Source organism: Lampris incognitus, chromosome 2, assembly GCF_029633865.1.
Source record: "Lampris incognitus isolate fLamInc1 chromosome 2, fLamInc1.hap2, whole genome shotgun sequence".
NCBI classification, from domain to species: Eukaryota; Metazoa; Chordata; class Actinopteri; order Lampriformes; family Lampridae; genus Lampris; species Lampris incognitus.
Window position 1 is genome coordinate 31,309,379 of NC_079212.1, and position 17,019 is coordinate 31,326,397.

General features: G+C 44.0%; 1 protein-coding gene across 1 annotated transcript in view; it reads left to right on the plus strand.

Moving 5' to 3' along the window:
• The window catches only part of espn (espin), a 64,339-nt gene that overhangs the window by 23,475 nt on the left and 23,845 nt on the right, over nt 1-17,019 (plus strand). Inside the window, exons 8-9 of the mRNA XM_056274182.1 lie at nt 7,111-7,266; nt 12,334-12,577. Of these exons, the coding sequence (XP_056130157.1) occupies nt 7,111-7,266; nt 12,334-12,577 (400 nt within the window). The remainder of the gene's footprint in view (nt 1-7,110; nt 7,267-12,333; nt 12,578-17,019) is intronic.

A 17,019-nucleotide genomic window follows, 5' to 3' on the forward strand; every position in this document is an offset into this window, starting at 1 on the left:
ACGAAAACAAGACCTATTGAAATAGCATCTAAAATGTTATTTTTCCATTCCTTAGTATGACATTTTGTAGACCCAGATGGTCTTTTAATAATACAATTACAAGTCACGACTATATCTCCCACTTGGAGATGTGTGGACGGTCACGTGTTAGAAGAAAGCACACGATGAGAGTGAGAGTCGTTGAGTGCTGTTCGCTTTTCAAGGATTTGATCACACCTGGACAACAAACAGCGTTTGTAAATCAGTTGTTGAAGGTTGCCGGTAGTTCTTGCTTTGTCTTTCACCAGATTTAGCTAAAAATGAGGAAGTCGCCCAGTCTTCATTTACTGCTTATCCTGCTCTCAGGGTTGCGGGAGCCTATTCCAGCAGTCATTGGGCGGCAGGTGGGGAGACACCCTGGACAGGCCGCCAGGCAATCACAGGGCACACACACACACACACACACACACACACACACACACACACACACACACACACACACACACACACACACACACACACACACACACATTCATTCCTAGGGACAATTTAGTTCCGCCAATTCACCTGACCTACATGTCTTTGGACTGTGGGAGGAAACCGGAGCCCCCTGAGGAAACCCACACAGACACGGGGAGAACATGCAAACTCCACACAGAGGATGACCCGGGATGATCCACCAAGGTTGGACTACCTCGGGGCTTGAACCCAGGACCTTCTTGCTGTGAGGCGACTGCGCTAACCACTGCACCACTGTGCTGCCCACTCAATGACACAGCTCTCTACTGTGTCATTGTCATCTATTTTGACTATGAATTGTTCTGTTGTCACGGCATGTTGTGTGTGTGTGTGTGTGTGTGTGTGTGTGTGTGTGTGTGTGTGTGTGTGTGTGTGTGTGCGCGTGTGTGTGTGTGTGTGCATAATCAAGCATGTGGGGGCGGGCTTTTAATTAAGCACCCCTCTGCACACTTCTCCCTCCTCCCCCTTCTCTCGCTGTTTCTTCTTCGTACCCAAGTGACTAGCCAGGGGCGCACCTTCATTAACAATTAAACTGTTGCCTCCCCTTGGAATACGCACACACACACACACACACACACACGCACACACACACACGCATGCACGCGTGCACACAGAGTAATTATCTACATGTACCTACCACATACTTGGAGAAAAACAATCTGCCCTGGGCACCATAGAAACAGAGTACTGTAACCCCATCCAACAGTTCAGCTCTTCAAAAGGACCAATCTCACCTTCCGTCTTTGTAGAACTTGGTGTGAAATAACCTCACTTAAAAAAAAAACAATTCTACCTTAGAAAGCCAATGTAAGGAAACCTCTCAAACATGTGTCATTGAGCGTCTCATATTGAAAGCTAAAAGTTGTAAAAATTAATTGCATGGTTTTGCCTGGATCTGCTTCCTCTAACCTTGTTGATGTGTGGCAAACCAAGGGTGGAGAAGCCATACAAATGACTGATTTGCCTGATGCTTTTCTCTTTGCGCTTGCACCTCATTGCCCAAAAGCCACGAAATCTGAAAACCAGTTCATCAAGAAGTGTATTGCATGCCAGCCCTACTGCACACTCATACCACTGTAGCCAAGAATATTTTGATAATCCGTAAGGCTTGAAGAGATTTGAATTTAGCCAGGCATGCCGAGGGCAGCACCAAGGTCTTTGTCTTGGTGGTTTGCATTATGAATCCCCGGGCGGGGCGGCGGAGTGCTTGAGTCCATGGACCGGTGGTGACATCAGCATGGCTTGCTGAGGCCGGCCCGATAGGTTATTGATGAGGCTCATGGGTAAAGTGATAGGTGCAGGTAGAGTGACAGATGCGGCGCTGAGCTGAGGGGCGGTGATGCTCAGGATCCACTGACAGCTTCCCTCAGTGCGCCTCTTTTGGATTTGTGGCTTCTGAGGTTCTGCCAAGACAGGGGGAGAACCGTGTGGAGGAGCTGGTTAATGTTAAGGTAGGTCAAGTTAAACAGATCAGGAAAAGGCTATGTGAAGTGGTCCTTGATAGCAGAAGTTTGTATTTCACAGGGTGTGTGATATGTTTTGGAGGCTATGTCTTGTGATTGCATGACTATACTGAATTTGTCCTCATATAATGATGATGGTTTGTGCAGCAATCATTGCTACAGTATATCTTAATATTTTGCTAGAATGTGTGGAACTTGGCCAGGTAGACATTATACAGGTGAGCAAACACTATTTCTATCACCAATTGGTGTGAGGTCCATAACTAGCTTAAAGTGGAAGTAGACAACTTTTTTGCTTTAACTTTTCTATATAAGCCTCGCTTTTACTATGCAATTCTGTCTGCCACCGGGCAAGATTTTTCCCGGCAAATCGATTTACGGCGCAGGAAGTGCATCAACCACCCAGTAGCGGGCTATAGGCAATGGCGGACAGTGGAACAACCGACGTAACTGTGGAAACTCTACCCGGCAAAAGAAAAAGAACCCAGTTGACGGAGAAGGCAAAGAAGGCGAAGAGGGAGAGTGATAGAAGACGAGCCAAAACAAGAGTGAACCTTGGACGAGGATTCACTCGATCGAGAGCGCTCCAGGACCTGAGAGGGTTCCAAACCAACATTCAGTTGACATTATTTCTATTGGATCAGTAAGTAACACAACCTGCCTACTTATTAATACTACCGGATGTTTTACCCTGCCTTTATCATAGCACTGACATCGGGGTTTCTAGTTCAAATTGTGATTCTTACGGTTGTTTCTTGCTCTCGAGAGTAGCCAGGCTGCTAATAAATGGAAAGTAACTGTGTTGTCTTTGCGACAGCTGCAAAAACAATAAAAACACTTGGAAACGCTGGGGAGGGGGGGAGTTGAAAAGTTGTCTACTGCCGCTTTAAGAGATGCTATGTTCTAGATGCAGACTGTGTTGTTGTTAGTCAGTATTTAACTTTGTGCTTTGCATTATTTATAACTTTCCTTTTTTGATGTACATGTATAACCAAATGTAAAGTCTCAGGCCTCAAATGGCAAATGTGATTTCTGATATATTCAGGCTTTTACTCGGGCCACATGCAAATGTCCCGAGGGTGCATCACTCATTCTGTGACAAAGGCACTCAAGCTAAACAGAATTTTACGGGATTTTGCACTGTAAAGCAAAACAAAAGAAAAACAAAACACATGTCAAACAATGACTTTACGTTGACAGGTCTATTTGATGGGGAAGAAAGGTTGTGTGTGGGCTTGTGATGGGAAGGGGCTGCTGAAATGCTTTATACCCTGACTATTGTTGGTCCACCTCCCCGGAGGATGACAATGAAACCATCTGTAGCACTCATCTCCCCTGCTCACGTTTCCCTCTCACCCAGCCTGGGACCATTTCTCTGACAGCAGACATGAGTCAACAAAAACTAAACAGGCTAATAAGATCTCTGAACATGACACCATAAAGGAGGGAAGGTCAAGGGTTACTTGTCAATTATTTCCCCTCACATGGACATCATCCTGGTTCAGATATCTGCTGGATGTCTGAAGCTCTTGCCTGCACGGCAGGGCTTCAAATGTAAATGAGAGCCAAGTCTGATGCCGATCCCTACATTTTAAAGGCAAAGTAGTTGTATTTATTTCCTTAAGATGACCATTGCATGAATGCAAGTGTCAGCTTTCTGTTTTATTTTCCTAAGTACACAAAGCGCGACCTTGCTTCACAGTAGTGGATGGACCAGTTTTGTAAAATAGCCCAAACATTGCTGAAAAAAAAAAGAATTCAAACATCTTGTTAGCAAAGATTTTAGAAGTTTCTAAGTGTCACTTTTCAATAGAATTCAAATCTTTTTTTGTGTTAGGAAAATTATTTTGTTTACAGTGAATTTCATCCACACGCCTGCAGTGTCCCAACCTGATTTGTAAAGCGTATAATGTGACTCACGTAGTCTGACAAGAGACTCTCTAAGAGAAAGATTTTAGATGTCAGGTCTTGCAAATAACAACTGAATGAGGCTGAAACCACAGCAGGAAAGTGAGAGCACTGATCTGAAGGGGCTGGGTTACTGACCTTTGACCCTGCCCCGAGGTCACAAGGGTCTGTTATATTGCAATATAACCCACACTTGAATTCTTAGTTTCTGTGGCCTCCACTGGCTTTACATGCAATATTAATGCTAGTGGTTTACTGCTGTTGAATAAAAGTCTTGCTGTTCTTATGGTGTGCTTACAAAGCTGCTTTGGCCCTGGTCACACGGGAGAGATGATCTGGTTCCATAAGCTGCTAAAGAAATACAACTATATTACTCTATAAAATCAATCTACAAAATGACTGGTGCTAATTTTAAATGAGTTTTTTTTTTGAAAAGGTAAATCTGAAATTGTGGCATTCAGCTATTATATAATATTATCTATAATAAAGTATATCGAGACTAGATTTTTCAGCCAAGTCGTCCTGTTACATGCTACTACCATTACTACTACTTTTGGCTGCTCCTGTTAGGGGTCACCACAGCGGATCATCCGTTTCCATCTCTTCCTATCCTCTCAGCATCCTTCTCCCAATATACCAAGCACCTGTCCTCGGCACATGTCCAAACCATCTCAATCTTACCTCTCTTGCTTTGTCTCCAAACCGTCCAACCTGAGCTTCCCTCTAATGTACTTGTTCCTAATCCTGTCTTTCTTCGCCTTTCTTCCGCCTCCTGTCTTTTCATCAGTGCCACTGTCTCCAAACCATATAACATCGCTGCTCTCACAACCATCTTGTAAACCTTCCCTTTAACTCTTGCTGGTACCATTCTGTCGCAAATCACTCCTGACACTCTTCTCCACCCACTCCACCCTGCCTGCACTCTCTTCTTCACCTCTCTTCTGCACTCCCCGTTACTTTGGACAGTTGACCCTAAGTATTTAAACTCATACACATTCGTCACCTCTACTCACTCCTTGCTCCCTCACCCTTCCACCGTCCTCTCTCTTGTTAACGCATAGGTATTCCGTTTTGCTCCTACTGACTTTCATTCCTCTTCTCTCCAGTGCATACCTCCACCTCCCCAGGCTCTCCTCAACCGCACCCTACTCTCACTACAGATCACAATGTCATCCATGAACATCATCGTCCAAGGAGACTCCTGCCTGATCTCATCCGTTAACCTATCCATCACCATTGCGAACAAGAAAGGGCTCAGAGCCGATCCTTGATGTAATCCCACCTCTACCTTGAACCCATCCATCGTTCCAACCACACACCTCACCACTGTCACACTTCTCTCATACATGTCCTGCACCACTCCTACATACTTCTCTGCCACTCCCGACTTTCTCATACAATATCACACCTCCTCTCTCAGCACCCTGTCATATGCTTTCTCTAAATCCACAGACACAATGTAACTCCTTCTGACCTTCTCTATACTTCTCAATCAACATTCTCAAAGCAAACTTTCGTAGCATGAAACCATTCTTGCTAATCATCACCTCTCCTCTTAACCTAACTTCCACTATTTCCCCATATCTTCATGCTGTGGCTGATCAGCTTTATACCTCTGTAGTTGCTACAGTTCTGCACATCACCCTTATTCTTGAAAGTCGGTATCAGTATGCTTATTCTCCATTCCTCAGGCATCCTCTCACTTTCCAAGATTGTGTTAAACAATCTAGTTAAAAACTCCACTGTCCTCTCTCCTAAACATCTCCATGCCTCCACAGGTATGTCATCGGGACCAACTGCCTTTCCACTCCTCATCCTCTTCATAACTGCCCTCACTTCCTCCTTGCTAATCCACTGCACTTCCTGATTCATGATCCCCACATCATCCAACCTTCTCTCATTTTCTTCATTCATCAGCCCCTCAAAGTACTCCTTCCACCTTCTCAACACACTCTCCTCAGTTGTCAGCACTTTTCCATCTCTATCCTTCATCGCCCTAACCTGCTGCACATCCTTCCCAGCTCAGTCCCTCTGTCTTGCCTATTGGTACAAGTCCTTTTCTCCTTCCTTAGTGTCTAACCTTTCGTGCGACTCACCATACACCTTTTCCTTTGCCTTTGCCTTTGCCAACCCTCTCTGTACTTTACACTGCATCTCCTTGTACCTCCTGTCTACTTTCTTCATCTCTCTGACTACCCCACTTCTTCTTTGCCAATCTTTTCCTCTGTATACTTTGCTGTACTTCCTCATTCCACCACCAAGTCTCCGTCTTTCTTCCTCTGTCCTGATGACACACCAAGTACCTTCCCAGCTGTCTCCCTCACTACTTCTGCAGTGGTTGCCCAGCCATCCGGCAACTCTTCACTACCACCCAGTGCAGGTCTTAGCGCCTCCCTGAACTCCACACAACAGTCTTCCTTCTTCAACTTCCACCATTTGATCTTTGGCTCTGCCTTCACTCTCTTTTCTCTTCTTGGTCTCCAAAGTCATCCTACAGACCACCATCCAATGCTGCCTAGCTACATTCTCCCCTGTCACCACCTTGCAGTCTCCAATCCCTTTTAGATCGCGCCTCCTACATAAGATAGAGTTCCCCTGTGTGCAATATCCTCCACTCTCATACGTCACCCTGTATTCCTCCCTCTTCTGGAAATATGTATTCACCACAGCCATTTCCATCCTTTTTGCAAAGTCCATCACCATCTGTCCTTCCACATTCCTCTCCTTGACACTATGACACCAAATCATCATGTCACATGCTTTTCTTTAAAAATGAATGTGACATGATACCATAAAGTATAATCATCTCTTTCAGTTTCGCAAAGTTGCTCATTTTACAAGTATATGACACTGTTTTTCAAATGATAGCAATGTCATTTCAGAGGAAAACCCTTTTGTTGTGAATTGTTATGAGGAGTAGATTTCTATGTGAAAGTATGACAAATTCATGTTTAGCCAAATGAAAGTTTTAAGTTTTCCATTTCACTTTTAATTTCTCTGTTCAAAAATAAATTGGCGAAAATGGTTTACCGAAACATTTTCAATATTTAAAATTTATGACCATTTTCACCCAAATGATCAGGGCATTTTGAGAGGGGGGACACTAAATTGTTAGACAGAATAACAAAATTACAAGCCACAAAAGAAAGCAAACAGTTAAAGACAAAACCTAGACACACACAAAGACAAGCTGTGTTTTCTCTTTGATACTTTCTGACTCAGTTTTTGGTCTTTTGAGCAGTTGGCTCCTGGAGACTCCGACAGACTCCGGCGTGTGGACTCAAACAGGAAGTCGAGGAGCTTCAGCAAGCAGCCCAGCACAGGTGACTACTACAAGACCCTGGGCAACGACACAGAAGAGCGCCGAGGGAGTAGAAGCATGGCACCCAACGAGGAGGTATGTCCCACCCCCAAGTTCACATCCTATTCGTCATCAGGAGGTTCCTGGCTCCAAATTCACTTAATGAAGCAACATAGAAGGTTCATTGAGAGAAATTAGAGCTATTTTACCAAGGGGTGCCATTTTCACTTTATACTTACTAAATGTCTGACTCGAGATTTCCGCTTTGTATATTTAAATTCATATCTACAACGCTTTCTTTTTTATGTCTCCACCTCATGCTACGAACTCATGCCATGTAAAGATGCTTTTACTAAGGGCCGACATACATGGAGATGCACAGCCTGACCACACTTTATACATCCCTCTACGCTGATCTGCATTTCATTGAATGCTGAACTGATTGCAAGATTTAAAACTTTTTTTTAATAAATCAGTGCTATTGGTCACCCTTTACTTCTCTAGGAAGGTTTTACAAACATTTAACCAATGAAAAGTATTAAAAAGAGCTTGTGACTAAATCTCGTAACTCCATTGGATCCTCAAACTGTCGGCAAAACCTCATCCCGTCTCCTCTTGAACGAAGTGCCACACACAGCAAAGCTGAAGCTGCCACGAGGCGATTTCATCTGTTTATTGTTGATGTGCCATTGTTATTTATTGGATGCACATTTTCAAAAAAGGATTGTCCAATGCATGTATTGAGCTATCGAACAAGTGTACACCTCAGTACCTGTGAGTATTATGTTAGAAAATATTTAAACTGGTGTTACTACAGGGAAACTTCACTGATTTTCAAACTCAGGTCCATGTATTAATCTTACGGTTGACCTCTCTGTAGCGTACACAATGCTTTTCAGTGTTGTCTGGATTGCCGTAACCCGCTATACAAACCTGGTTTACTTCCGACACTAGTGACGTAAGCGGAAGCACCAGCTCTGTTGACAGGATAACTTTGATTTCTTTCTTTCTTTTTATCTTTATTTATGAGAACGTCGATTTCTCTAGCAAAATAATTTGTATTGAAGCAGTTATAGTTTCAAAAGACTAGACAGACCACTAACACTTACTGGACATGCAGATTATTAGTGGCAAATCCTGTCGTAGTTCCGACATTAAACGGTGCCGACAGTGGCGCCACTGCCTTTATTAGGGGTATAACAACCTGCGGATTGCCGCCGTCGGACGCTGCGTCCAGTTTCCCGTCCAGTCATAGCCAATATTGTCTTCAATAGCCTGTTCATAGCACTTAATTTTTTATAACAAGATATTTTGGCCAAATATATTTAACCCCAGGACAAACTGAGTGCACATAAACCTACATAGCTATCATAGCTACAATAAACCTTGTAACCTGTAAATTGATAGGGTAATATAATTATTGATATATTTTGTTCTTATTTCTATTTCTTATTTTATCTTTTATTTCTGTTTGTTTCTGTTTTTCCTGTTTCTATTGGTTTCTATTTTCTTGTTATCTTGTTAGTTTTTTTTTTTTTTCTTATTAGAGCGTGAGTGTCTGTAACAGAACCCAATTTCCCCTCGGGGATGAATAAAGTATTCTGATTCTGATACAATGCACTTACTGCCTCACATGCGGCCGTTCTAATCAATCAATGATGGATAAAACACGTAGCTCGACATTCGCCGGTCAAAAACACTCACCGGGTCCACTGGTTTCCTCCCACCTGTGGGAGGGTTAATACTCCTGCCTGTGCCCCTGAGCAAGGCAATGGAAAGAAGAACTGCAGTTGGTCCCCGGGCGCTGCAGCTGCCCACTGCTCCTAAACTGTACGATGGGTTAAATGCAGAGAACACATTTCATTGTAAAAATACAATGATAAAATAAAGTGTCTTTCTGTCTTTGGCTTTCTCTCATTCATATATATATATATATATATAAACACACTACCAACTTTGACGACAAGGTGTTCAATTATTTTAAAAACACAGGGTTCTTTTCTTTTTTCCAAAAAAGTAACGGTTTTTGATAGACAAGGCTTCCACCCAACAATGACGTCATGTCAAATGTAAAGGAAGGGCTTCTAGTTGCCCCTTTTCAGGTTGGGCATCTTAGTGCCTTTATAAATCAATTGTATGGATGAGGCCTGGTTTGGGTCTCGGTTGTGGTGGCTATTGTGTTACCACAGACGGCACTATTTGCCTTTACATTACGCCACTCGCTGCCTTAGTTACATAATCTTCTGTCCTCTTCAGCCTTTGTTTGCTACCTGATGCAAAGCGCACCCTCATTTCCATTGCTGTCTCAAGTCTCCACCCCATTGTGTAAACTGCCCAGTGGCCTACAGTGAGACTAACTTGGGACAATGCCATGCAGACAAACAGGCGCTGGCCAGGTTTGTCTGGATTTCAACATTTAAACGTTTTGTTTGTCATGCTTTTGACTAGCTGACTTAAAAAAAAGGTAGAGTTTGTCCCTGGCACATCTTTCATATCCCACAGAAGTCAGCCTCCACAAAGAATTAACTTTAGAAAAAGAGATGTAATGGGTGGATGTGAGAATACGTTCACATTGAACAATCCTCAGGGAAAATCTGAGAGCTCTTTTACATCCTCACTCAGGGACTGTATGGACACTATGGACACATTATCTGGTTCAGAATATTTCTTCAGTGTGGGTGTGGATGTTAAAGCCCGAAGTTTTCATGAGCCCACAAAATATGTACCAATTTCATTGATTAGCAATTACCACAGGGCAAAGGATCAACATGGTCAAGTCTCAAACCTAGCAGCTTTCCTGTCTTTAGTAGATAACAGGACTTTTCAGATGTCTGAGTTGTCCTCTGTCAGCAGCTGTGATTTCTGTGTGTCCCATGTAACATTATCTTTGATTTGAAAGAGAGTTTGTGTGAGTAGGTAGATAAAGGTCATGTAAATTATATAAAAGATCACAGAGTCAAGGATAATAAATTGCATTTGACTTTAGCACGTTCCATAACAACACTCATCAGGAAACTTGTCCAAAATCATCAGCAACATTTCACATTTCTTTCTTTTTTTTCTGTCCCATGAGAGAGACTTCTCTGTCAGACCACCTGTTTGCTGACACATAGCTGCACCCGCCACTGCATGCTCACACTCTATTATGCCATTGTCAGTGTCTCAGGGGAGTTGTTTCCTATAATCTCATGGGTACCAGCAGTGGGATGGGGGGTGGGGGGGCACTACAGGGTATAATCGACATTGAACCAATTAAGGCTTCAGTGGAGCTGTTCCTGGTCTCGGTGGCACCCTAACAGATGGCCCGGATAATCAGAGCCAGGACCGGCGCATGCCGCCGGAGACCCATCCCCAACAACCCCCACCCCCTCCACCCTCTGGGGGGTTGAGCAAGGAGAGTGGGCCACAATGAGGAGCACGCGTCCAAAAGAACAAAAAGGAAAAATGGGCGGGGCCAGCCGGCGGAGTGAGAGGAGGGGTGGGGCCAGATGTCACGGTCTATTAATTTGCTACCAGCTGTGTCACGGCACACTCGCAGAGTGTGTCTGACGCGTGCGTGTCAGGGGATGGGGGAGGGGTAGAGGGGGTTTAAAATGCTATCACTTTCAGTGGCAGATGGGCTCGCCCCATTCTTTCCCCCTTGAGACCTAGATAAGGACATATTAAGTCCATTATGAGCAATGGGGCGTTATGTCCGTGTGGGTTGATTAAAGACAGCAGTCAACAGGGAGGACACGTACCAATAGGGGCTGTCACTACAGTGTCAACATGCATCTGTCACCCTCAGTACAACCCCCTGTGTCATCATGTCCCACCAGCCGAGCCCGGCATGGCCAGGAGTTAACAGCTGGGATGCCAGCAGACAGCCTCCTGTCACTGTTCAAGAATTTCACAAAACCAATGTTGAATACTTGGCTTACTGGTTTTTTTTCTTCATACAAAAATAATTGGTGTGGGGGGGGGGGTCCAGCCAGTGTAAGTGCAAGGATAAGTAGTTTGAGCAAAAAGTGTCAATTATATTTCCATACAAAATGAACCAGGAATTATTCTCTAAGAGTTAACAAAAGGATGATAGCATCTAGTTCAAACCAAAATAATGACAATTGTTGTCACATTAGTGTATTATTGAGAATACGACTGCACACACTTAGATATACCCAGATGCTTATTTTTTATCTTTCATTTATTGTTTGACAACTAAACTCCAAAGAGAAGTTGGTCAGTTTAAGCCGTAAACCCACTAGATGATTTAAAGGCTGATTATAACCCTGATTTGGCCATGAAAACCTGACTTCTAAGATCGCTGAAAATCTGCAACAGTTTGGGCAAAATAGGGCATGTCACCATGGACAGTCCACACGTTATCCAGTGATGTGCAGGGGTTTGAGATTCAAATCACTCGCCTCCCAATCAAACCTTCCACCAGTCGAAACTGTCCCCATTATATCAAACACGTAGTAGAATCTGGACGAATCGGAGCTCATCGGTGAGTGTGTGCACCTCTAAGACTGCAGTCATAACCAGTGAGCCAAAGTCAGTCATTAAAATGTGTGATGCCAAGTCTTTTCCCAGTCAATTAGAACTTTAAAGGTTTTCTTGTGTGTTCCTGGCATTAAATGTCATTATATCACCTTTCTATTCATTACGTATATCACCTGTTTAGTATCTACGAGGAGTAATTGAGAGCATTATATGATTGGGTGACATCAGCAATCAACAGCCAGTCTCATGCTAGCATTGCTGTTTGTCTGTTGCTGCTGCATGACGAATCATGACCAAATCAGCAACAAAGTGTTGAAAAATGACATTGTTATTGTGATCCTAAACCAGCAGTTCTCAATCAGGTCCTCATGCACCACCAGTACTGCTTGTTTTCTATTTTGTCAGGTAGTTAGTTACATTCACCTGTTGTTTCAGGTCTAAAACCCCCCTGTCAGATTATTGTAATGAAGCACCTGGCAGAATCGGAAACCAGCGTTACTTGGTTGAAAACCGAGTAGGGGTGACATCTTGCATCTGCTCCATTGAAACAAGGTTTAGATATGTCCACGGCACATGTCACGATAAACCGTGGATAGAAAAAAATCGGCGTACTTGTTTTGTGTTGCATGTGGAGTATGTTTGGCTCACTGTGCTTTCTCACTCTCCCCCTGACCCGACCAGGGCTCCGTGTTACTGGAGGAGCCGGCTGAGACGCCCACCACCAACCCTCAGAACAGCATTGTAGAAGAACTGGCCCCGCACCCGCCCCCTCCGCCACCACCCCCTCTCCCCCCCAGCAACCCCATGCCGACACCGCCCCCTCCCCCTCCGTTGCCCCCAGAGATACCTACCACCCCGCAGGCCTCTCCCAGTTGCAACCCCGCCAACGCCAACCACCAGCGGCCATCTTCTTCTTCTTCAGGAAGTGAGTGTGCTACTGTTTTCTAAGGGTTTTTTTTTTCATCACTCCTCATTTCTCACTCCTTTCTTGTTTACTTTTTCTTTGCTGGCATCATTCTCTACCTTTCCTCTTTCTAGCACTTTGCCTCTATTGGTATTTGTAAATTTAATTGAGTAAAATATGGAGTTGTTTTACAAGATGATAAATGAAAGAAGGAAAAAGAAAAGCAAAACACTTCACATGCCATACACTTGATATTATAATTATCCTTAGAAAGCTGCTGGTGTGAATGGTAACACTGTTATCTCACTGGGTAAAGCTGAGATGAGTCAGGCCCTCGCATCCCAAATAACTGATTATATATTAATGCCATGGGGGTACCGTTACCTTTAGAACTGGTTTAGTGTTCAGCCATTTCCTTAATGCCCCTCGTCCCTGCCGGGCGCCACCTTGCAACATAGCATACAGCCTATTGACTCTATTCATACTGTTTGTGAGCTGCATGTGGAAAACAGGCATGGCTCCATATCCAGTCTGTCCCAAACCTTTTTTTGTATTAGCTAATAACACAATAATGTTAATGAACATTCATTCTGTTGTTCACGTCACAGCTGATTTCTCATTATATAATCTGTCTTTCACTAATGCACGCTAATCTTGCTTGTGTTTCATTTCACCACCTTTTCCTGCACATGTCTGTTGGCGTGGACCTCCTTTCCCTATGTCCTCCTCCACCTCCTCCTGTTTCTCTCTGTGTTTTTTCCACCCCGCGGTCTTTCTCCGCCTGCTGCTGTTGTCTGGAGGCGGGGGTGTCCTCTCTGTCACTCAGGCAGAGGGAGCACCACTCCGACAGATGAAGAGTAAGTACTAACTACTGTAAATGAAAGCCCTTTGACATAGAAAAAAACAACAAACACATCTTGGGGGGAGGCATTTATCCAGACGGGTGTCCTCGTGAGATTCAAGCATTTTTGGCAGGCAATGTTAGCGCTATGTTCTACCTTTAAAGCTGAACAAGAATTATGTGGTCACTTTTTTCTAACAATATAGGTAAGGAAAAATGTGATGGATGGGTAAATTATGACTTCTGAGCAAAACTCACCATGAGGCCAACAACCTCCAACATTAGCAAGAATCAGTTTATGTTTCTGCAGAGGATTGTTCCTTTCTGGGGTTTTTTTTTTCTTTCTTATTAGTCTCAGACTGATGTAAGTTCACACCGATTACATCAGGCTGATGCTAGTAAGTTAGATTCATGCTGTGAATTTTTATCACAAAGATTTGTCAGCCTTAATTGGGGCGTCCGGGTAGCGTAGCGGTCTATTCTGTTGCCTACCAACATGGGGATTCGCCACTTCGAATCCCCATGTACCCTCCAGCTTGGCCGGGTGTCCTACAGATACAATTGGCCGTGTCTGTGGGTGGGAAGCCAGATGTGGGTATGTGTCCTGGTCGCTGCACTAGCGCCTCCTCTGGTTGGTCGGGGCACCTGTTCAGGGGAGAGGGGGAACTGGGGGGAATAGCGTGATCCTCCCACGTGCTACATCCCCCTGGTGAAACTCCTCACTGTCAGGTGAAAAGAAGCGGCTGGCAATTTCACATGTCTCGGAGGAGGCATGTGGTAGTCTGCAGCCCTCCCCGGATCGGCAGAGGGGATGGAGCAGTGATCGGGACGGCTCAGAAAAGTGAGGTAATTGGCCAGATACAATTGGGGAGAAAAAGGGGGAAACCCCCCCCCAAAAAAAAGATGGGTGACTGTACTGCAATTTAACTTTATTTAGGTGTGTTCACCCTCTGTTACTGTGCATCTCTGAAAATAAATCAGAAAAAAAGATGACAACATCGATTCATTTAGTCGTAATATTAAGTTGTATTACCAAGCAACACTTTTTGCATTATGTGTTACATCTTTACGTGATAGCCACCGTTTGCCTCATCCCTTCTACCCTGCACTGGTCTCCGCCATTAAACTTTTAAGAATCAGATTTATAGAAGACACAGAGAATAGTCGACTTGGTGGATTGCTTACACAAAACATACACGCAGCACGACACACACAAGTTTAGAGATAGGAAAAATGTGCAAATAGTGACTGTAATATACAGCATTCACAAATTGGGCTCCTAAATGCTAACTATAAGGCCTCCATTTTAACCCATACTCACCTAATGGTAGAACAACAATAAGGTAGTTAGCTAAAGTATAGTGTCCAGTGCAAACTTAACCACTGATGTTGCATTGGTAATAAAAAGCTTGGTAATTAAATGAGCAATAAAGCGGCCATTAAGTTAATAGGTAATACCACTGCTGATCGGCCATGATGAATTTACAGCTCCAGTGTCTATTGAGAGGATGGCAAGACATTGACTGGTTCAATTTGACGTGGTGCCGTTACATTTAAAATAGTTACACATCTCTGTTGGATGACAAGTTATAGGATTGTACTTTTTCACCAGTGTCTTTAATGGAAATGCTCTATAGGGGTGCAAATCATCCCGGACACAGGGTTCTTAAGAATTGAAGCAGTTGCATCGCTGTGATTGTTGCTCTGTCAGGAGCTGCTATTAGTCAAATGTACTCCACCTGTCATGGCCCCAACCCCCCTTAAACTGCTGCTGTGGCAGACCTGCTTTGTCCACACCCTTAGTGCAAATAGACCTACACACACACACACACACACACACACACACACACACACACCCCGTCCATCTATCACATCTTCATAAATACAGCACATTTACCAACACCAGCTTTCATCTGGACAGTAGTTTTTTGGTTCCCTGGACACATCTAGGGAGCGATCCAAAGCTGTTCTGGTTTGCTGAGATTAAGATTTTCCCAGGAGAAAAGGGCGAGGGTAGGCCACCCAGCTTCCAAAGGCATTCGTATATATTCATTTGTTTGGTCCCTTTTTTGTAATGCTAACATTTAGCATGGTTTATGAACGTGACCTCGGTATTTGTGTTGTCACAGTGAAGTAAAGGTTAATCTGTTGGACAGATTCTTGGTACTAATCTTCAATGAAGCAGGTAGTATAATCTACCAGTTGCGCTATGAACGCAGTATATTCACTTGTTTATTCACTTGCTTTCTTAAAGGTTATGATGGCTGTTTAGTCACATATAAAAAAACGAAAACAAACCTAAACTGTCAAATATTGGATCGATTAACTGTGTGTGTGCGTGTGTGTGTGTGTGTGTGTGTGTGTGTGTGTGTGTGTGTGTGTGTATTCTTGTTCAGCTCTACTAAATTTGAGGTTTTTTTTATCTATAACTAGTGAGGACATTTTTGGGAAGTGAGGACATTTGGCCAGTCCTCACTTCTTTAAGGGTCTATTTTAAGGTTAGGACTTGGGTTTAGAGTTAAGGTTAGAATTACGTTGAGGTTAAGGTTAGGGTAAGGGTTAAGCATGTAGTGCTGATGGTTAAGATTACAGTTGGGGACTGAATGTAGTTAATGAGGATCTCACAGGTATAAAAGGTAAACGTGTGTGTGTGTGTGTGTGTGTGTGTGTGTGTGTGTGTGTGTGTGTGTGTGTGTGTGTGTGTGTGTGTGTGTGTGTCTGCAGGTGCACAGATCTGTGTGGAGCGTGAGTCGTACACTGGGCTATTAGCCTTGCTGACTGAGATCCTGCTCTGGTGTTAATCCGCTGATTGTGGGGTGAGAGCTGGGGGAAGGGGGAGGAACCAGAGTGAGACACTGATGCTGGGGAAGAGTGTATGCATGAGCATGAATGTGTGTGTGTGTGTGTGTGTGTGTGTGTGTGTGTGTGTGTGTGTGTGTGTGAGTGTGAGTGCACGTGCACATGCACGTATCAGGTGTGTGTCTGGTTCGTGAGCTCAGGATTGGTCCAGCAGGGCAGGCAACAATGGAAGGGATTGGTGTATGTGTGTGTGTGTGTTAATTCCTGCCTTGCTTGCCAATGGCTCGCTGTCACATCCACTTACTGGCAATTCCTTTAGATGTCCCCCAAACAGTGATGACGGGTCTTTAATAGAAAGCCGCTCTCTCCTCCTCTGGCCTAAGTACCAGAGAACGAGAGAGAGAGAGAGAGAGAGAGAGAGAGAGAGAGAGAGAGAGAGAGAGAGAGAGAGAGAGAGAGCGAGACAGAGAGGAGGGGTCACAGGGGTGGTGAGGCTTTGTGTCCAGTTGGACCGTTGCTGTCGCCTTGCAAGGACCATTTTTGCTGCAGGATTTTTTTTCCCTTTTCCCGAATAGAAGATGAATAACAGATAGAGGGCTGAACAAGTTTAAACTGTTAGAGTCGGACATTGACAAAAACAGGTGAGGTTGTTACCAATGCTTCACTATATTCAGATAGGTTTTCTTGAAACCAGAATGTTGGCAAAGGGCTGTGTGCAGCTGACAGGTGTTAAGATAGATGATGACGATTGAACATTTTGATTTTTTTCCGTTCTATTTTCCATTCTGTAGGATCTACATGTCATTGTATGCCTAACTGTAAA